Source organism: Anoplolepis gracilipes, chromosome 12 (genome assembly GCF_047496725.1).
Source record: "Anoplolepis gracilipes chromosome 12, ASM4749672v1, whole genome shotgun sequence".
NCBI lineage: Eukaryota > Metazoa > Arthropoda > Insecta > Hymenoptera > Formicidae > Anoplolepis > Anoplolepis gracilipes.
Window position 1 is genome coordinate 5,137,611 of NC_132981.1, and position 22,890 is coordinate 5,160,500.

The following is a 22,890-nucleotide window of genomic DNA, read 5'->3' on the forward strand; positions in this document are numbered from 1 at the left end:
TCATATTTACATTATTTTGTTTATTTCTATAATAAGAAAATTTCTAGAAAAAAAATAATTATTATTTTATAATATAAAATTATGAAACAGAGATGTGAGCATTAATAACTATTTAAATAAAGAATTATATAATAGATATAATATAATTATTTTTTCAAGGTAAATAACTTCTCGTGAATTGTCAAAAAAATAGATGTTTTAAAATATTTTATTTTCTTCTACAATCAAATAGGTGTACTTTGATTGGAGTCAAGCGAAATACCTTTATTTAGCTGAATCATATTGTTAATTAATTACGAGGCATTGTTGTCTTACTTTTAAGTGCATTTTCTTTATATTTCTAAATGTAATGTTAAGATTTTGACCTTAGCCCGAATAATACAGTGATGAAGAAAATCACTATGTATGCGACACTCACTAGAATACCCATGTAAACTTCTTTTTCGTTTAGGGTATAGCCCTTAAAAATGACTGCTCTCATGGCTATTGAGGGTAAAGCCGGCGGCATGCAGTAGCAAACATAGCGAACCATCTTTGGCATTGCCTCTATCGGCCATATAGCTCCTGTAATTGTATTCAATTACAAAAAAGGTTTCATTAATATAAATTAATAATTCTATTCTGCATGAACTTTATCGATATTAGGTTTAATTAGATAAACTTTTGTTAGTTTTTTTTTTTTTTTTCATATTATTGATCAAATCTACGTCTTTCATTATACATTTTCTTATGTGTGTGTGTATATATATATACACATAAGAAAATAAAACATATTTAAGGAAACTTTAGAATTAATTTTATATGCAATACTGCTAAATTTAATATTCTATATTGCCATTTGTGTAAAGTACAATACTAATAATATAAATAAAATACTAATAATATAAATATAAATAAAAAAGGTAATTGGTGTCAAAATGGAGAAAATATGGAACCTTACCGCTTAGCATTACTAGTGGACCAAAACTACCAATTGATGTATAATTTGCCATAGTGTGAGTCTTACATGTAACGGATATGAAGAAACCTGAGAATGTATTACACGATGAAAGATTAATTACATTAATTTTTTATTATTTATTAATTTATAATATTTTTACCGCTTGCGTTTCTTTTGAGACATCATGTAGAGTATTTACCGTACATTAGTCCACTAAGACCGCCAAGAAACATGAGGAAGAATACATAGAAATAGGATCCTTCACATTTTAAACCCCATACAGGAAAGATTAGGCACATTGTCACCATAACATGAATAAATATGAGAATAGTCTGAGTGAGAACGTGAGCTAGTAAGATTTCCCTGTTCTTGACACCTGTTATACACACTCACGTGTTATTATAGTAAAAACAATTGCAAATAAAAAGGAAATCGATAATTGGAAAATAATCTTATAGAAAAATAATCCCTGATTAAAATAAATTATATACCTTGAACCAAATTTCTGTCCCAAACACCCTCCAGCCGGTCTGAGATTATCAAGAAGGTGGAAAGTGTGGTAGAGAGAAAAAAAGGCAACCTAAGCAAGTGTAATTTTAGCAAAAAAATGATCGCGTTGATATATTTATTATTTATATGTATTAAGATTGCGTATATTTACGTTCGAGTCTATACATGTATACTAACGTCATTAATAAACTCGGTGTAAAAAAATAGTCATAACCATCATCCATAGTACCATAAACCGTATCAAACTGAAATTGATTAAAATTTTATTATTTTATTTTTACTTTATTATAATGCTGTGCATTATCAAAAAATTATAACATAATATTATATATATGTATATATATATGTATACTCACTCGAATAGGCACATTGCCCAATTTTGATGGATATTTACACTCTTTCATCAAATCTTCAAAAATTTCAAAGAAACGTTCGTAAAGCTTTTTCACCATAAATTGTCCAATTTGCATATCTGTAACAAAAATCGTAAATTTTAATAACTCTGTCAATGAACTATTTTAATTAATTAGCATGCTGTTAGTTAAGATGTTTAGAATCTAAAATAGTTTGTGTCTTAATTGGATTTCTTTTACTCAAAATAATTTTCTGTTAAGTTACTTAAGTCTAAAAATTAAATTAAGCTTTATTATATCAAACGCAATATAAATAATATAAACATACCACCCATATCGAGAAATACGTCAATCTCATTGGGCAGAATGTCTTCTGTCTTAATGAATGCGAAGCCGTCAATTCGTCTCTGTAAAGCTTCGGAAAAGTTGTGGCTAAAGTGCATTACGCCCACAAGATCACCGTCGTGTGCAGCATTAATCGCTTCAGACATATCGTTATAATATTTCTGAAAACAATAATATTAATAAAAATTTTTTCTTAATCAAAAATATATATAAATAATAGGTGTTGTAATATATAAAAAATATTTTTTTCATAAGTTTTACGTTAATAAATTTCAGATTTTATATCGCAATGATTCTCCAAGGAACATATATACATCCGTATTTTAACAATAGTATGATCACCGGTTTATATTCAAATAATTTTGCTAAAAGGAATAACAAAAACAATTTGTATATGATTGATTTTCAAAATCACTGAACCTGATTTGCGATAGAATCGCCATACTCGCGAAGAAATCTACAGCTGAGATTATGAAAGCGACAGGTGAGGCTCTCTTCATCATACCAGACGCTGCCGATGTTGTTGCCGTAATCGCAGTTACCAGCTTCATAATTGATAATACCAATCGTTAAGTCTTTTGGATCACCACCGACCCCGACAAAAAATGTGGCGATTTGTATGAGTGGGAAAAACACCGCAAAAACTAAAGTTCTGTAGAAATATACTATTTATTATTATCATTATCGTTGTCACGTGGATCTCATGTACCAATCCATAAAACTGAATTTTTCAAAATATAACATATTGTATGCAATATGTATTGTACTGATTTAAAAAAATATGGCAAAAATTGAGATTAAAATAATTAAAACTTTTTTATAGTTTATATAAATACACTCTCCCCATAAGAAAGTTAATTATTGACAGTTGACAGATACTTACGCATAAAAACGAACAAATTGAGTTATATTCTTTATCATTAAAGCCTTGAATCTTTTCAATGCTGAGACATTATATATCGATCTCGCTTGGCACTTCATGTTTCGATCCTTAACATAATTTATTTTTGTTTACATATTACTGATTTATATACATTGTTTTTTTTTATATCAGCAAAAATAGCATAAATTGTTTCATATATACTTTTATTCGTTTATAACTATCTTCATCTTGATGTAACGTATCATTTTCAGTATCTTTGACTTCTTGAACTTCGGAAACATTTTCATTCATTTCGTTATTTTGCGACTGACACAGATTTACGAACACCTCCTCTAAGGACGAACATTGAAATCGCTCTAGTAATTTCTGCGACGACGATTCCGCCAACAATTTACCACGTCTCATCAACCCAATCTGCGTAGCATCAGATATATTAAAAATGTTTAACGAAATGAGATCAATAAAGAATAAAATTCACCATATTAGCATCTTTAGCTTCCTCGATATAATGTGTCGTCATTAACACGGTGATACCTTCCTCCTGAGTAATCCTAGTTAGATAGAGCCAGATGCTGCACAAAGAAAAAGTACATTTGAATACATTTTTCATCGGCATATGTGAGGTGTTCAAAGAGAGGAATTTTTTCAAAATCTACTTGCTTTTCCCTTAAAATTGGATCCAGCCCTACGGTAGGTTCGTCCAAAATCAGAAGTTCTGGACTGTGAATCAACGCAGCAGCGAAGGAGACTCTTCTTTGTTGTCCCCCGCTTATGTTTTTTATGAGACAGTTAGTCGACGGCAGTTGGAGCAATTCCGATAGAAATTTCTGTCTCGCATCTTAAAAACAATAAACGAGATTGCATCTGTGTGTTTCGAACTAATTTACGTCACGTCATAAAATCTCGCAAATACAAACGAGATATTCAGAATAAAAATTGTGCCATCTCAAGAGTATCTCATGAAACTGAAATTTTTAGAAGCATGCAATATTGTATGTGGTGAAGCAATATATTTTTCTATTTCTACCGATCTCTTTGTCCTCGAGTCCGTTAATCCTGCCGAAGTAATACAAGGCTCCGCTCACGCTGAACTCTCCGACCAAGGAGATCTGCTGTGGCATGTAGCCCACACGAGGCCCAGGGATGCCGGAGCCCGGTTTACCTGGATGTCCTCCCAGAATCCATATGTTTCCCTTGTTGAGATTCTTAATTCCGACGATGCAGGATAATAATGTCGTTTTGCCGCAACCGCTTGGGCCTAACAGTGCGTATCTGTTTTAGACAATATGAGAAAATCGAATTGTTTTAACAATAGTTAAGTTTATAATTTAGATGACACGTGATATTAAATATGAATATATGCACGTAAATTGTAGATAAATCTTTGTTAATCTTGCAATAAATAATTTCGCGTATTAATTATTCTCAAGGTATTTTCATTTAAAGTGTAATCTATTCTTATCTAATCGCTTCATCGAAGAACAATACGATTTCTCTCGCGAATTATAATCAGTTAATACGGGATTGACAAATGGTGGATTGTTAATAAAATTATAGATTACAATCTTTTACTACTTCGATTATTAAATATGTATGAATATAACGATAGCTTGTCGACAAAAACGAAAGCAACTTACTGTCGGCATAGTAATGCTTAGTTGTGTAAAATTTGAAATTTCCAGAGTTTGTTCATGAAATGTCAAAAAGTGAACTTAGCACTACTACACGTTCAATATATCTATTTGTAATGTCAAAACTTAATTTACCTAGAAAATATGTTTTGCTTAAATAATTTCGTTTTACGATTTTTATTTGGTAATACATATATACGTACTGTCAACTAAAAAGATATATCGATGTTATGCAAAAGTGAAATTTTATATGTTTGCATTAATATATTATACAATATATTAAACTCGTTAAATGTTATCTCAAACAATTTAAAGGAAAAAACATTTCTTTCTTTTCTCGATTTTTAGATTAATTTTAACTCGTTATTGTTTTGTCTTTAATTTTTTTTTGCTTTAGTAATTATATTACTATAATTTTATTGTACTTTTGCAAGATGTTTAACTTTGCTCTGGTATTTTCTACATGCTATATGTTTTTTCCTATAAAATATGGATTAACTAAATAAATAATTAAATAGTCGATTTTGATTATAAACGATTAGATCTTAGATGTGATGATTAGATACATATTTTAATTCAATTAACATATACATATTGGTGTACATTCGAATCTACAAATAATCTACAAATAAGAACTTTTAACGCTGTCCCAGCACACGATATCTATCCAAATTCTTTCCTCTGAGGCTACAAATAAGATTTTTGAATGCGCTTTTTGGGGATAATTATACGTAAAACGTTGAATAATACTTGAGAGAGAGAGAACAGTATTTGAACATAAATGTTGTGATACATTTTTATTTTCTTATCTTCGGAGTCTAACTTTAAAAATATACCAGATATTTGAGAATGTAATGAATATACTTACACATACATGTTGCACAATAAATATCCAAGTTACGAAATATTAAACTATTTTAGTTTAATATAACAACAGAGCGAGATTTTAAATTTCCGAGATAGAATCCAAAATGTTTTTTATCTATTGTTGAAAGTTGCACGGTTATCGGTGTTTATTATTGACATAATTTGAGCAATCAGTGAATCTACGTGGAGAAGTGTATGACGATAATGTTCAGACCTCTCTTCCAACAAGTTGATGGACGAAGTAATTGAAATAATATTGACTTGATACGGAGGTATCACATGAGACATGTATATCATATATATGTGTGTACATACAAAGATTTTTATACATACAAAGATTTTTTTTTATATTTGACGAATAATGTTGATAACTATATAATTAATTTTCTTATAAATCGATGTGACTGTTTGATTACTTTTTTGTCGCGTTTTAGCATCTGTTTCAGCTTTTCTTGGAAAACCTTAATTGCAATTCATTGGTTCAAAGCGGAACTCGACAAAGAAACGATTAATCTTTAATATAAACTGAATAGTGATTACTTACATAGAACCTTTCGAGACGGTCATGTTCAGGCCGTCGAGTATTGGTTCCTCTTGTTCATAATACTTGACGGCATTCTTTACGACCAATGCATTTTGTTGCATCATCTTGCAAAACGAGAATTGTTCGTTCAGCGATCGAACTGTAACATAATTTTTATTTTCGATAATTTAAATGCTGACTAGTCTTCTTTAAGCGATTAGTATTCGAAAATGCTGTTGTAGAAAGAAAAAAGTATAATGGAAATAGGTAAAGTACCAACATCTTTCTATCTTTTAGTTTTTAGCAGAGATAGATATCTCTAAATTTTATTTTCGAAATATTTTTGTCATCGATTATTAACGTGCTTTCACAAGATTTATACATTCTTATCTTACATTAAGATTTACATTAAGATTCATATGTATAATAATCTATACTATTAATAAACTTTCGATTCTAATAACATATTAAGCCTATAGTAACGAAAATAGTGTAGAAAGAATGATTAGACAATCTGAAAAGTTTTTTCATGAGTGGTCATGTGTTTGTTAAAGTAGAAATTTTAAAATGTGATTTATCCAAGTTTATTTTAAATGGAATATTAAAAAGCAAGAACAACGAGGCTGCTAAGATAATTTTTTTTTTTTTGCTGACTTTATTCGATGAAGATGAAGTGATAAACAGCTTTATTTTAATTTGCAATAAACTTATTGTTAAAATATGTTTGTTACAGTTTTTATTCAATTTATTAATTAGCATAATTAAATTGATGAAGGGAATATTAAAGAATTTTATCTATCGCACAGAGAATATTCACAAGAATTTACAGAAACTCGAATTACAATTAACTAATTTCTAGAAAAAGACGACACAATGAAATAATATGTAATCAAAATTATTATTCTTATTAGATTTTTTAAGTCCTCAAGATTATTAGCAATTGAAATACAAATAGTAAATGTTAATAAAAACTTGCTTTTTGCATATTTTATAACATTATTATAACGTCAACATATGTTATTACATTATATTTATATTTTTGAATTATGACGGCAATCTTGTTTTGTGATGATCAATATGTAATTAGATAATTGCTTTGTATAATTTCTGATGATAAAAAAAATATGCATTTGTAACTGCTCTACTTAATACTTACGTAAGAATACTTGATGATGATTAATATATATCTATAATTCGTTCCACTTAACTTATGTTACATAATATTTTATAGCATATATATGTTAATATGCATAATTATTACGTAATGCGATTGAAGTAAATATTGTTTTATTACTCACAGTTGATCTTATTTTTCTCTAATTTCTGTAATGTTACTTATATAGACACTTTTTGCGTTGTTGTAATTGTACATTGAAATGAGATTTAATTTTTAATACATATTTTGAATACATTCATATGCATCTTGATTATTATTTATGCCATGTTTACGATTTTGATATTCACGTAATACAACTCGCAATATATAATTCCAAACAATAAAAAATAAGTACGGATTTAATTAAAAATAATTGCTCAAAAAAGAAAATGAATAACTAACAAATATTGATACCATCTATTTCCATTATACGCATATCCTACTATTTACCATTTTCTAACACAAAGTATATTTATACGATTATACATAATTTAGATTATATCAATCATATAATTAACTTAAGAATTATACAAATGTATAAAGTCTCATTCAAGTGTGTGTGAAGCTGGCGTATCATTTCGTGGAAACTCACAAATAATTAAGAGTTCTGACTTTATTTTCAATAGTTCTAGAGTTCTTGATGGTTTAAACAAATAGTTCTGGCGATTAAAGCAAAAAAAATGTTTTCGGACAAACTGAGATGCCAACTTCACGCAGCATCTCACTTTGTCCCACGACATTTTCGCTATCAGTAATTGTAGAAAATTGAAAGATCTATAGTTCTAGATGAGTTCTAAAAAGAGTTCTGCCACCCAAAAGCAGAAAAATGTTAATTAAGATAAAATAAAAAACAACAAATCCCATAGATACAGATCGAGGTGAGATGCCGGTCGATTATCGGTAGTTCTGCTCAATATAAAACAGTTCTCATATAGTTCTAGGCTTGTGCAATGCCTTTCCAAAGAGTTCTGCCATTTAAAATAATTAGATAATTTTTTAATTAATTATTATACCTGAAAATCGTGTAATTTCATACATAAAGGTGAGATGCCGGTCGATTATCGAGAGTTCTGTTCAAAATTAAAGAGAGTTCTGTAAAAAATTATCTAATTATTTTAAATGGCAGAACTCTTTGGAAAGGCATTGCACAAACCCAGAACTATATGAGAACTGTTTTATATTGAACAGAACTCTCGATAATCGACCGGCATCTTACCTTTATGTATGAAATTACACGATTTTCGAGTATAATAATTAATTAAAAAATTATCTAATTATTTTAAATGGCAGAACTCTTTGGAAAGGCATTGCACAAGCCCAGAACTATATGAGAACTGTTTTATATTGAATAGAACTATCGATAATCGACTGGCATCTCACCTTTATGTATGAAATTACGCGTTTTTCGGGTATAATAATTAATTAAAAAATTATCTAAACATTTTAAATGGCAGAACTCTTTGGAAAGGCATTGTACAAGCCCAGAACTATATGAGAACTGTTTTATATTGAACAGAACTCTCGATAATCGACCGGCATCTCACCTTTATGTATGAAATTACGTGTTTTTCGGGTATAATAATTAATTAAAAAATTATCGAAACATTTTAAATGGCAGAACTCTTTGGAAAGGCATTGTACAAGCCCAGAACTATATGAGAACTGTTTTATATTGAACAGAACTCTCGATAATCGACCGGCATCTCACCTTTATGTATGAAATTACGCGTTTTTCGGGTATAATAATTAATTAAAAAATTATCTAAACATTTTAAATGGCAGAACTCTTTGGAAAGGCATTGTACAAGCCCAGAACTATATGAGAACTGTTTTATATTGAACAGAACTCTCGATAATCGACCGGCATCTCACCTTTATGTATGAAATTATACGATTTTCGGGTATAATAATTAATTAAAAAATTATCTAATTATTTTAAATGGCAGAACTCTTTGGAAAGGCATTGCACAAGCCCAGAACTATATGAGAACTGTTTTATGTTGAACAGAACTCTCGATAATCGACCGGCATCTCACCTTTATGTATGAAATTACGTGTTTTTCGGGTATAATAATTAATTAAAAAATTATCGAAACATTTTAAATGGCAGAACTCTTTGGAAAGGCATTGTACAAGCCCAGAACTATATGAGAACTGTTTTATATTGAACAGAACTCTCGATAATCGACCGGCATCTCACCTTTATGTATGAAATTACGCGTTTTTCGGGTATAATAATTAATTAAAAAATTATCTAAACATTTTAAATGGCAGAACTCTTTGGAAAGGCATTGTACAAGCCCAGAACTATATGAGAACTGTTTTATATTGAACAGAACTCTCGATAATCGACCGGCATCTCACCTTTATGTATGAAATTATACGATTTTCGGGTATAATAATTAATTAAAAAATTATCTAATTATTTTAAATGGCAGAACTCTTTGGAAAGGCATTGCACAAGCCCAGAACTATATGAGAACTGTTTTATGTTGAACAGAACTCTCGATAATCGACCGGCATCTCACCTTTATGTATGAAATTACACGATTTTCGGGTATAATAATTAATTAAAAAATTATCTAATTATTTTAAATGGCAGAACTCTTTGGAAAGGCATTGCACAAGCCTAGAACTATATGAGAACTGTTTTATATTGAGCAGAACTATCGATAATCGACCGGCATCTCACCTCGATCTGTATCTATGGGATTCGTTGTTTATTTTATCTTAATTAACATTTTTCTGCTTTTGGGTGGCAGAACTCTTTTTAGAACTCATCTAGAACTATAGATCTTTCAATTTTCTACAATTACTGATAGCGAAAATGTCGTGGGACAAAGTGAGATGCTGCGTGAAGTTGGCATCTCAGTTTGTCTGAAGGCATTTTTTTTGCTTTAATCGCCAGAACTATTTGTTTAAACCATCAAGAACTCTAGAACTATTGAAAATAAAGTCAGAACTCTTAATTATTTGTGAGTTTCCACGAAATGATACGCCAACTTCACACACACCTCATTCAATTCATCATATTTAAATTTTGTTATTTAATTTAAAAAAGATTTTTTAATTTTGTTTAACTAATTTTATGTACATTAAAAATACAGGATGTTTAAAGAACAACAGGGTTTTAAAAATTTATATTTAATTCAGTAAGTAAGATTTTTCAATCATTTTGTTTGCTTACGTGTTCAATAAACTTGAAGTAATTTAAAGTTTTTATATATGAAGACGAATGTTTTTACGTCAATAAATGGCGCTCTCACAAAAATTTGAGTGAAAATGATGCATCAATTGGATGACGTTGAGGACAAAAGAAATGGACCTTTTTTAAATTAATTTTTTTCAAAAATCAACAAAATGGTTCTCCACCCGAATATAGTCCGATCACATTTGTATCCGTACAGCGTTAGATATTTAAGTTTTGCACGTATTATATATTCACATATTAGTTTAATCGTCAATATCATCTAATAAATGCGTTTCACACAAATTATATGGAAGCACCAAACATCAAAAATTTGTTTTTATATATATAAAAACTTTTTTTAAAATATTTTTTTGATTACGAAAGAAACAATTTAATTAATTATCATAAATTAAGAAAAAAGTTGTTTTTCCGTAGCCCACTAAAATATTTTCCAACTATCCTAAAGATTACACTAGATTAATATTGTCACATATAATAAAAACCAAATATAAAGCATTTATTATATGCGCCTATTATAAACATTCTCTGTTGATTTTATCGAGAGCTGTTTTACAATACGCACTACGCAAAGACTGAAAGTTTTCTAAGCATGCATACTGCTTTTTATTGTAAACTGTTTGTTTTCATTGTTGAGGAAGTGGAATGAATCATTGTGAACCATCCAAACAAGCGCGCACATATATACACGCGCACGCGCATACAAACCCACGCACGCAGTATACTATTGAATATTTTAACGCATTTGTACATGACAGTGATATGCCACAAATTATTGGTTTCTGTGTGATGCAATTCAAATATGTAGATAATACTCATATAAAATATTTAAATAAGTTCTATTTATTACGTTTAATATTTACGTAAGATTGTTCGATGTTGATTAGAATATATTTGTAATTGCTCTATTTAATAACTTATTATGTATTTTTATGATGCAACTTATTTTGCGAATCATAAAAGCACATGTGATAAAATGTTAATATATTTAATATAAAGATATTTATCTACAAGATGTTTTTGCAAATGTATTACTCAAAGGTATCTTTTCTTTATAAAATAGGACTCATATATGTAATAATAGAATAATCTTTCTTGTGAAATTATGATTAGATTGCGGCGAAATTAATATGTATTTGTGATGCTTATTACATTCTAATGAACAGAAATAAGTATCTTAGGTAATTAAGAGTTGAGAGATTGTATAAATTTTGTAATTGTTACATGTTGTACGTTGTTATATATAACAATACTTCATATTTACATTATTTTGTTTATTTCTATAATAAGAAAATTTCTAGAAAAAAAATAATTATCATTTTATAATATAAAATTATGAAACAGAGATGTGAGCATTAATAACTATTTAAATAAAGAATTATATAATAGGTATAATATAATTATTTTTTCAAGGTAAATAACTTCTCGTGAATTGTCAAAAAAATAGATGTTTTAAAATATTTTATTTTCTTATACAATCAAATAGGTGTACTTTGATTGGAGTCAAGCGAAATACCTTTATTTAGCTGAATCATATTGTTAATTAATTACGAGGCATTGTTGTCTTACTTTTAAGTGCATTTTCTTTATATTCCTAAATGTAATCTTAAGATTTTGACCTTAGCCCGAATAATACAGTGATGAAGAAAATCACTATGTATGCGACACTCACTAGAATACCCATGTAAACTTCTTTTTCGTTTAGGGTATAGCCCTTAAAAATGACTGCTCTCATGGCTATTGAGGGTAAAGCCGGCGGCATGCAGTAGCAAACATAGCGAACCATCTTTGGCATTGCCTCTATCGGCCATATAGCTCCTGTAATTGTATTCAATTACAAAAAAGGTTTCATTAATATAAATTAATAATTCTATTCTGCATGAACTTTATCGATATTAGGTTTAATTAGATAAACTTTTGTTAGTTTTTTTTTTTTCATATTATTGATCAAATCTACGTCTTTCATTATACATTTTCTTATGTGTGTGTGTATATATATATACACATAAGAAAATAAAACATATTTAAGGAAACTTTAGAATTAATTTTATATGCAATACTGCTAAATTTAATATTCTATATTGCCATTTGTGTAAAGTACAATACTAATAATATAAATAAAATACTAATAATATAAATATAAATAAAAAAGGTAATTGGTGTCAAAATGGAGAAAATATGGAACCTTACCGCTTAGCATTACTAGTGGACCAAAACTACCAATTGATGTATAATTTGCCATAGTGTGAGTCTTACATGTAACGGATATGAAGAAACCTGAGAATGTATTACACGATGAAAGATTAATTACATTAATTTTTTATTATTTATTAATTTATAATATTTTTACCGCTTGCGTTTCTTTTGAGACATCATGTAGAGTATTTACCGTACATTAGTCCACTAAGACCGCCAAGAAACATGAGGAAGAATACATAGAAATAGGATCCTTCACATTTTAAACCCCATACAGGAAAGATTAGGCACATTGTCACCATAACATGAATAAATATGAGAATAGTCTGAGTGAGAACGTGAGCTAGTAAGATTTCCCTGTTCTTGACACCTGTTATACACACTCACGTGTTATTATAGTAAAAACAATTGCAAATAAAAAGGAAATCGATAATTGGAAAATAATCTTATAGAAAAATAATCCCTGATTAAAATAAATTATATACCTTGAACCAAATTTCTGTCCCAAACACCCTCCAGCCGGTCTGAGATTATCAAGAAGGTGGAAAGTGTGGTAGAGAGAAAAAAAGGCAACCTAAGCAAGTGTAATTTTAGCAAAAAAATGATCGCGTTGATATATTTATTATTTATATGTATTAAGATTGCGTATATTTACGTTCGAGTCTATACGTGTATACTAACGTCATTAATAAACTCGGTGTAAAAAAATAGTCATAACCATCATCCATAGTACCATAAACCGTATCAAACTGAAATTGATTAAAATTTTATTATTTTATTTTTACTTTATTATAATGCTGTGCATTATCAAAAAATTATAACATAATATTATATATATATATATATATATATATATATATATATATATATATATATATATGTATACTCACTCGAATAGGCACATTGCCCAATTTTGATGGATATTTACACTCTTTCATCAAATCTTCAAAAATTTCAAAGAAACGTTCGTAAAGCTTTTTCACCATAAATTGTCCAATTTGCATATCTGTAACAAAAATCGTAAATTTTAATAACTCTGTCAATGAACTATTTTAATTAATTAGCATGCTGTTAGTTAAGATGTTTAGAATCTAAAATAGTTTGTGTCTTAATTGGATTTCTTTTACTCAAAATAATTTTCTGTTAAGTTACTTAAGTCTAAAAATTAAATTAAGCTTTATTATATCAAACGCAATATAAATAATATAAACATACCACCCATATCGAGAAATACGTCAATCTCATTGGGCAGAATGTCTTCTGTCTTAATGAATGCGAAGCCGTCAATTCGTCTCTGTAAAGCTTCGGAAAAGTTGTGGCTAAAGTGCATTACGCCCACAAGATCACCGTCGTGTGCAGCATTAATCGCTTCAGACATATCGTTATAATATTTCTGAAAACAATAATATTAATAAAAATTTTTTCTTAATCAAAAATATATATAAATAATAGGTGTTGTAATATATAAAAAATATTTTTTTCATAAGTTTTACGTTAATAAATTTCAGATTTTATATCGCAATGATTCTCCAAGGAACATATATACATCCGTATTTTAACAATAGTATGATCACCGGTTTATATTCAAATAATTTTGCTAAAAGGAATAACAAAAACAATTTGTATATGATTGATTTTCAAAATCACTGAACCTGATTTGCGATAGAATCGCCATACTCGCGAAGAAATCTACAGCTGAGATTATGAAAGCGACAGGTGAGGCTCTCTTCATCATACCAGACGCTGCCGATGTTGTTGCCGTAATCGCAGTTACCAGCTTCATAATTGATAATACCAATCGTTAAGTCTTTTGGATCACCACCGACCCCGACAAAAAATGTGGCGATTTGTATGAGTGGGAAAAACACCGCAAAAACTAAAGTTCTGTAGAAATATACTATTTATTATTATCATTATCGTTGTCACGTGGATCTCATGTACCAATCCATAAAACTGAATTTTTCAAAATATAACATATTGTATGCAATATGTATTGTACTGATTTAAAAAAATATGGCAAAAATTGAGATTAAAATAATTAAAACTTTTTTATAGTTTATATAAATACACTCTCCCCATAAGAAAGTTAATTATTGACAGTTGACAGATACTTACGCATAAAAACGAACAAATTGAGTTATATTCTTTATCATTAAAGCCTTGAATCTTTTCAATGCTGAGACATTATATATCGATCTCGCTTGGCACTTCATGTTTCGATCCTTAACATAATTTATTTTTGTTTACATATTACTGATTTATATACATTGTTTTTTTTTATATCAGCAAAAATAGCATAAATTGTTTCATATATACTTTTATTCGTTTATAACTATCTTCATCTTGATGTAACGTATCATTTTCAGTATCTTTGACTTCTTGAACTTCGGAAACATTTTCATTCATTTCGTTATTTTGCGACTGACACAGATTTACGAACACCTCCTCTAAGGACGAACATTGAAATCGCTCTAGTAATTTCTGCGACGACGATTCCGCCAACAATTTACCACGTCTCATCAACCCAATCTGCGTAGCATCAGATATATTAAAAATGTTTAACGAAATGAGATCAATAAAGAATAAAATTCACCATATTAGCATCTTTAGCTTCCTCGATATAATGTGTCGTCATTAACACGGTGATACCTTCCTCCTGAGTAATCCTAGTTAGATAGAGCCAGATGCTGCACAAAGAAAAAGTACATTTGAATACATTTTTCATCGGCATATGTGAGGTGTTCAAAGAGAGGAATTTTTTCAAAATCTACTTGCTTTTCCCTTAAAATTGGATCCAGCCCTACGGTAGGTTCGTCCAAAATCAGAAGTTCTGGACTGTGAATCAACGCAGCAGCGAAGGAGACTCTTCTTTGTTGTCCCCCGCTTATGTTTTTTATGAGACAGTTAGTCGACGGCAGTTGGAGCAATTCCGATAGAAATTTCTGTCTCGCATCTTAAAAACAATAAACGAGATTGCATCTGTGTGTTTCGAACTAATTTACGTCACGTCATAAAATCTCGCAAATACAAACGAGATATTCAGAATAAAAATTGTGCCATCTCAAGAGTATCTCATGAAACTGAAATTTTTAGAAGCATGCAATATTGTATGTGGTGAAGCAATATATTTTTCTATTTCTACCGATCTCTTTGTCCTCGAGTCCGTTAATCCTGCCGAAGTAATACAAGGCTCCGCTCACGCTGAACTCTCCGACCAAGGAGATCTGCTGTGGCATGTAGCCCACACGAGGCCCAGGGATGCCGGAGCCCGGTTTACCTGGATGTCCTCCCAGAATCCATATGTTTCCCTTGTTGAGATTCTTAATTCCGACGATGCAGGATAATAATGTCGTTTTGCCGCAACCGCTTGGGCCTAACAGTGCGTATCTGTTTTAGACAATATGAGAAAATCGAATTGTTTTAACAATAGTTAAGTTTATAATTTAGATGACACGTGATATTAAATATGAATATATGCACGTAAATTGTAGATAAATCTTTGTTAATCTTGCAATAAATAATTTCGCGTATTAATTATTCTCAAGGTATTTTCATTTAAAGTGTAATCTATTCTTATCTAATCGCTTCATCGAAGAACAATACGATTTCTCTCGCGAATTATAATCAGTTAATACGGGATTGACAAATGGTGGATTGTTAATAAAATTATAGATTACAATCTTTTACTACTTCGATTATTAAATATGTATGAATATAACGATAGCTTGTCGACAAAAACGAAAGCAACTTACTGTCGGCATAGTAATGCTTAGTTGTGTAAAATTTGAAATTTCCAGAGTTTGTTCATGAAATGTCAAAAAGTGAACTTAGCACTACTACACGTTCAATATATCTATTTGTAATGTCAAAACTTAATTTACCTAGAAAATATGTTTTGCTTAAATAATTTCGTTTTACGATTTTTATTTGGTAATACATATATACGTACTGTCAACTAAAAAGATATATCGATGTTATGCAAAAGTGAAATTTTATATGTTTGCATTAATATATTATACAATATATTAAACTCGTTAAATGTTATCTCAAACAATTTAAAGGAAAAAACATTTCTTTCTTTTCTCGATTTTTAGATTAATTTTAACTCGTTATTGTTTTGTCTTTAATTTTTTTTTGCTTTAGTAATTATATTACTATAATTTTATTGTACTTTTGCAAGATGTTTAACTTTGCTCTGGTATTTTCTACATGCTATATGTTTTTTCCTATAAAATATGGATTAACTAAATAAATAATTAAATAGTCGATTTTGATTATAAACGATTAGATCTTAGATGTGATGATTAGATACATATTTTAATTCAATTAACATATACATATTGGTGTACATTCGAATCTACAAATAATCTACAAATAAGAACTTTTAACGCTGTCCCAGCACACGATATCTATCCAAATTCTTTCCTCTGAGGCTACAAATAAGATTTTTGAATGCGCTTTTTGGGGATAATTATACGTAAAACGTTGAATAATACTTGAGAGAGAGAGAACAGTATTTGAACATAAATGTTGTGATACATTTTTATTTTCTTATCTTCGGAGTCTAACTTTAAAAATATACCAGATATTTGAGAATGTAATGAATATACTTACACATACATGTTGCACAATAAATATCCAAGTTACGAAATATTAAACTATTTTAGTTTAATATAACAACAGAGCGAGATTTTAAATTTCCGAGATAGAATCCAAAATGTTTTTTATCTATTGTTGAAAGTTGCACGGTTATCGGTGTTTATTATTGACATAATTTGAGCAATCAGTGAATCTACGTGGAGAAGTGTATGACGATAATGTTCAGACCTCTCTTCCAACAAGTTGATGGACGAAGTAATTGAAATAATATTGACTTGATACGGAGGTATCACATGAGACATGTATATCATATATATGTGTGTACATACAAAGATTTTTATACATACAAAGATTTTTTTTTATATTTGACGAATAATGTTGATAACTATATAATTAATTTTCTTATAAATCGATGTGACTGTTTGATTACTTTTTTGTCGCGTTTTAGCATCTGTTTCAGCTTTTCTTGGAAAACCTTAATTGCAATTCATTGGTTCAAAGCGGAACTCGACAAAGAAACGATTAATCTTTAATATAAACTGAATAGTGATTACTTACATAGAACCTTTCGAGACGGTCATGTTCAGGCCGTCGAGTATTGGTTCCTCTTGTTCATAATACTTGACGGCATTCTTTACGACCAATGCATTTTGTTGCATCATCTTGCAAAACGAGAATTGTTCGTTCAGCGATCGAACTGTAACATAATTTTTATTTTCGATAATTTAAATGCTGACTAGTCTTCTTTAAGCGATTAGTATTCGAAAATGCTGTTGTAGAAAGAAAAAAGTATAATGGAAATAGGTAAAGTACCAACATCTTTCTATCTTTTAGTTTTTAGCAGAGATAGATATCTCTAAATTTTATTTTCGAAATATTTTTGTCATCGATTATTAACGTGCTTTCACAAGATTTATACATTCTTATCTTACATTAAGATTTACATTAAGATTCATATGTATAATAATCTATACTATTAATAAACTTTCGATTCTAATAACATATTAAGCCTATAGTAACGAAAATAGTGTAGAAAGAATGATTAGACAATCTGAAAAGTTTTTTCATGAGTGGTCATGTGTTTGTTAAAGTAGAAATTTTAAAATGTGATTTATCCAAGTTTATTTTAAATGGAATATTAAAAAGCAAGAACAACGAGGCTGCTAAGATAATTTTTTTTTTTTTGCTGACTTTATTCGATGAAGATGAAGTGATAAACAGCTTTATTTTAATTTGCAATAAACTTATTGTTAAAATATGTTTGTTACAGTATTTTATTCAATTTATTAATTAGCATAATTAAATTGATGAAGGGAATATTAAAGAATTTTATCTATCGCACAGAGAATATTCACAAGAATTTACAGAAACTCGAATTACAATTAACTAATTTCTAGAAAAAGACGACACAATGAAATAATATGTAATCAAAATTATTATTCTTATTAGATTTTTTAAGTCCTCAAGATTATTAGCAATTGAAATACAAATAGTAAATGTTAATAAAAACTTGCTTTTTGCATATTTTATAACATTATTATAACGTCAACATATGTTATTACATTATATTTATATTTTTGAATTATGACGGCAATCTTGTTTTGTGATGATCAATATGTAATTAGATAATTGCTTTGTATAATTTCTGATGATAAAAAAAATATGCATTTGTAACTGCTCTACTTAATACTTACGTAAGAATACTTGATGATGATTAATATATATCTATAATTCGTTCCACTTAACTTATGTTACATAATATTTTATAGCATATATATGTTAATATGCATAATTATTACGTAATGCGATTGAAGTAAATATTGTTTTATTACTCACAGTTGATCTTATTTTTCTCTAATTTCTGTAATGTTACTTATATAGACACTTTTTGCGTTGTTGTAATTGTACATTGAAATGAGATTTAATTTTTAATACATATTTTGAATACATTCATATGCATCTTGATTATTATTTATGCCATGTTTACGATTTTGATATTCACGTAATACAACTCGCAATATATAATTCCAAACAATAAAAAATAAGTACGGATTTAATTAAAAATAATTGCTCAAAAAAGAAAATGAATAACTAACAAATATTGATACCATCTATTTCCATTATACGCATATCCTACTATTTACCATTTTCTAACACAAAGTATATTTATACGATTATACATAATTTAGATTATATCAATCATATAATTAACTTAAGAATTATACAAATGTATAAAGTCTCATTCAAGTGTGTGTGAAGCTGGCGTATCATTTCGTGGAAACTCACAAATAATTAAGAGTTCTGACTTTATTTTCAATAGTTCTAGAGTTCTTGATGGTTTAAACAAATAGTTCTGGCGATTAAAGCAAAAAAAATTTTTTCGGACAAACTGAGATGCCAACTTCACGCAGCATCTCACTTTGTCCCACGACATTTTCGCTATCAGTAATTGTAGAAAATTGAAAGATCTATAGTTCTAGATGAGTTCTAAAAAGAGTTCTGCCACCCAAAAGCAGAAAAATGTTAATTAAGATAAAATAAAAAACAACAAATCCCATAGATACAGATCGAGGTGAGATGCCGGTCGATTATCGGTAGTTCTGCTCAATATAAAACAGTTCTCATATAGTTCTAGGCTTGTGCAATGCCTTTCCAAAGAGTTCTGCCATTTAAAATAATTAGATAATTTTTTAATTAATTATTATACCTGAAAATCGTGTAATTTCATACATAAAGGTGAGATGCCGGTCGATTATCGAGAGTTCTGTTCAAAATTAAAGAGAGTTCTGTAAAAAATTATCTAATTATTTTAAATGGCAGAACTCTTTGGAAAGGCATTGCACAAACCCAGAACTATATGAGAACTGTTTTATATTGAACAGAACTCTCGATAATCGACCGGCATCTTACCTTTATGTATGAAATTACACGATTTTCGAGTATAATAATTAATTAAAAAATTATCTAATTATTTTAAATGGCAGAACTCTTTGGAAAGGCATTGCACAAGCCCAGAACTATATGAGAACTGTTTTATATTGAATAGAACTATCGATAATCGACTGGCATCTCACCTTTATGTATGAAATTACGCGTTTTTCGGGTATAATAATTAATTAAAAAATTATCTAAACATTTTAAATGGCAGAACTCTTTGGAAAGGCATTGTACAAGCCCAGAACTATATGAGAACTGTTTTATATTGAACAGAACTCTCGATAATCGACCGGCATCTCACCTTTATGTATGAAATTACGTGTTTTTCGGGTATAATAATTAATTAAAAAATTATCGAAACATTTTAAATGGCAGAACTCTTTGGAAAGGCATTGTACAAGCCCAGAACTATATGAGAACTGTTTTATATTGAACAGAACTCTCGATAATCGACCGGCATCTCACCTTTATGTATGAAATTACGCGTTTTTCGGGTATAATAATTAATTAAAAAATTATCTAAACATTTTAAATGGCAGAACTCTTTGGAAAGGCATTGTACAAGCCCAGAACTATATGAGAACTGTTTTATATTGAACAGAACTCTCGATAATCGACCGGCATCTCACCTTTATGTATGAAATTATACGATTTTCGGGTATAATAATTAATTAAAAAATTATCTAATTATTTTAAATGGCAGAACTCTTTGGAAAGGCATTGCACAAGCCCAGAACTATATGAGAACTGTTTTATGTTGAACAGAACTCTCGATAATCGACCGGCATCTCACCTTTATGTATGAAATTACGTGTTTTTCGGGTATAATAATTAATTAAAAAATTATCGAAACATTTTAAATGGCAGAACTCTTTGGAAAGGCATTGTACAAGCCCAGAACTATATGAGAACTGTTTTATATTGAACAGAACTCTCGATAATCGACCGGCATCTCACCTTTATGTATGAAATTACGCGTTTTTCGGGTATAATAATTAATTAAAAAATTATCTAAACATTTTAAATGGCAGAACTCTTTGGAAAGGCATTGTACAAGCCCAGAACTATATGAGAACTGTTTTATATTGAACAGAACTCTCGATAATCGACCGGCATCTCACCTTTATGTATGAAATTATACGATTTTCGGGTATAATAATTAATTAAAAAATTATCTAATTATTTTAAATGGCAGAACTCTTTGGAAAGGCATTGCACAAGCCCAGAACTATATGAGAACTGTTTTATGTTGAACAGAACTCTCGATAATCGACCGGCATCTCACCTTTATGTATGAAATTACACGATTTTCGGGTATAATAATTAATTAAAAAATTATCTAATTATTTTAAATGGCAGAACTCTTTGGAAAGGCATTGCACAAGCCTAGAACTATATGAGAACTGTTTTATATTGAGCAGAACTATCGATAATCGACCGGCATCTCACCTCGATCTGTATCTATGGGATTCGTTGTTTATTTTATCTTAATTAACATTTTTCTGCTTTTGGGTGGCAGAACTCTTTTTAGAACTCATCTAGAACTATAGATCTTTCAATTTTCTACAATTACTGATAGCGAAAATGTCGTGGGACAAAGTGAGATGCTGCGTGAAGTTGGCATCTCAGTTTGTCTGAAGGCATTTTTTTTGCTTTAATCGCCAGAACTATTTGTTTAAACCATCAAGAACTCTAGAACTATTGAAAATAAAGTCAGAACTCTTAATTATTTGTGAGTTTCCACGAAATGATACGCCAACTTCACACACACCTCATTCAATTCATCATATTTAAATTTTGTTATTTAATTTAAAAAAGATTTTTTAATTTTGTTTAACTAATTTTATGTACATTAAAAATACAGGATGTTTAAAGAACAACAGGGTTTTAAAAATTTATATTTAATTCAGTAAGTAAGATTTTTCAATCATTTTGTTTGCTTACGTGTTCAATAAACTTGAAGTAATTTAAAGTTTTTATATATGAAGACGAATGTTTTTACGTCAATAAATGGCGCTCTCACAAAAATTTGAGTGAAAATGATGCATCAATTGGATGACGTTGAGGACAAAAGAAATGGACCTTTTTTAAATTAATTTTTTTCAAAAATCAACAAAATGGTTCTCCACCCGAATATAGTCCGATCACATTTGTATCCGTACAGCGTTAGATATTTAAGTTTTGCACGTATTATATATTCACATATTAGTTTAATCGTCAATATCATCTAATAAATGCGTTTCACACAAATTATATGGAAGCACCAAACATCAAAAATTTGTTTTTATATATATAAAAACTTTTTTTAAAATATTTTTTTGATTACGAAAGAAACAATTTAATTAATTATCATAAATTAAGAAAAAAGTTGTTTTTCCGTAGCCCACTAAAATATTTTCCAACTATCCTAAAGATTACACTAGATTAATATTGTCACATATAATAAAAACCAAATATAAAGCATTTATTATATGCGCCTATTATAAACATTCTCTGTTGATTTTATCGAGAGCTGTTTTACAATACGCACTACGCAAAGACTGAAAGTTTTCTAAGCATGCATACTGCTTTTTATTGTAAACTGTTTGTTTTCATTGTTGAGGAAGTGGAATGAATCATTGTGAACCATCCAAACAAGCGCGCACATATATACACGCGCACGCGCATACAAACCCACGCACGCAGTATACTATTGAATATTTTAACGCATTTGTACATGACAGTGATATGCCACAAATTATT

At 29.2% G+C, this 22,890-nt stretch overlaps 3 protein-coding genes across 10 annotated transcripts in view; 1 reads left to right on the forward strand and 2 right to left on the reverse strand.

Moving 5' to 3' along the window:
- Window positions 1–22,890, forward strand: part of LOC140671824 (spondin-1) — a 213,173-nt gene that overhangs the window by 87,925 nt on the left and 102,358 nt on the right. The window lies entirely within an intron of this gene.
- LOC140671822 (ABC transporter G family member 23-like) lies at window positions 191–10,987 on the reverse strand. 4 transcript variants are annotated; one of them, XM_072903453.1, is made up of 15 exons: window positions 10,396–10,987; window positions 6,074–6,212; window positions 4,059–4,303; window positions 3,692–3,869; window positions 3,510–3,603; window positions 3,233–3,445; window positions 3,032–3,138; window positions 2,569–2,800; window positions 2,132–2,309; window positions 1,807–1,922; window positions 1,628–1,695; window positions 1,432–1,520; window positions 1,140–1,316; window positions 941–1,027; window positions 191–564 (listed from the first exon to the last, which is right to left on the reverse strand). In XM_072903453.1, the coding sequence occupies exons 2-15, from the start codon at window positions 6,175–6,177 to the stop codon at window positions 353–355; spliced, it is 2,100 nt and encodes a 699-aa protein (XP_072759554.1). In that variant the 5' UTR covers window positions 6,178–6,212; window positions 10,396–10,987; the 3' UTR covers window positions 191–352. The 4 variants fall into 4 exon arrangements, with proteins under 4 accessions (XP_072759554.1, XP_072759555.1, XP_072759556.1 ...); XM_072903454.1 differs by lacking the exon at window positions 1,140–1,316; XM_072903456.1 differs by lacking the exon at window positions 191–564 and having other exon boundaries at window positions 1,101–1,316.
- LOC140671823 (ABC transporter G family member 23-like) lies at window positions 11,855–22,684 on the reverse strand. 5 transcript variants are annotated; one of them, XM_072903458.1, is made up of 15 exons: window positions 18,906–19,054; window positions 17,770–17,908; window positions 15,755–15,999; window positions 15,388–15,565; window positions 15,206–15,299; window positions 14,929–15,141; window positions 14,728–14,834; window positions 14,265–14,496; window positions 13,828–14,005; window positions 13,503–13,618; window positions 13,294–13,361; window positions 13,098–13,186; window positions 12,806–12,982; window positions 12,607–12,693; window positions 11,855–12,234 (listed from the first exon to the last, which is right to left on the reverse strand). In XM_072903458.1, the coding sequence occupies exons 2-15, from the start codon at window positions 17,871–17,873 to the stop codon at window positions 12,023–12,025; spliced, it is 2,100 nt and encodes a 699-aa protein (XP_072759559.1). In that variant the 5' UTR covers window positions 17,874–17,908; window positions 18,906–19,054; the 3' UTR covers window positions 11,855–12,022. The 5 variants fall into 5 exon arrangements, with proteins under 5 accessions (XP_072759559.1, XP_072759560.1, XP_072759561.1 ...); XM_072903457.1 differs by lacking the exon at window positions 18,906–19,054 and adding an exon at window positions 22,093–22,684 and having other exon boundaries at window positions 11,858–12,234; XM_072903459.1 differs by lacking the exons at window positions 12,806–12,982; window positions 18,906–19,054 and adding an exon at window positions 22,093–22,684 and having other exon boundaries at window positions 11,857–12,234.

What these genes read in the sequence shown, in the direction of transcription:
- LOC140671822 (XM_072903453.1), bottom strand. Translation starts at nt 6,177, where the DNA reads ATGATGCAACAAAATGCATTGGTCGTAAAGAATGCCGTCAAGTATTAT. An exon ending in ATAGTTATAAACGAATAAAA is followed by an intron (nt 3,139 to 3,232) that starts GTATATATGAAA and finishes AATTATGTTAAG; the next exon opens with GATCGAAACATGAAGTGCCA. An exon ending in TGGGCAATGTGCCTATTCGA is followed by an intron (nt 1,696 to 1,806) that starts GTGAGTATACAT and finishes AATCAATTTCAG; the next exon opens with TTTGATACGGTTTATGGTAC.
- LOC140671823 (XM_072903458.1), bottom strand. Translation starts at nt 17,873, where the DNA reads ATGATGCAACAAAATGCATTGGTCGTAAAGAATGCCGTCAAGTATTAT. An exon ending in ACTCGAGGACAAAGAGATCG is followed by an intron (nt 15,566 to 15,754) that starts GTAGAAATAGAA and finishes ATTGTTTTTAAG; the next exon opens with ATGCGAGACAGAAATTTCTA. An exon ending in GATCCAATTTTAAGGGAAAA is followed by an intron (nt 15,300 to 15,387) that starts GCAAGTAGATTT and finishes TTCTTTGTGCAG; the next exon opens with CATCTGGCTCTATCTAACTA.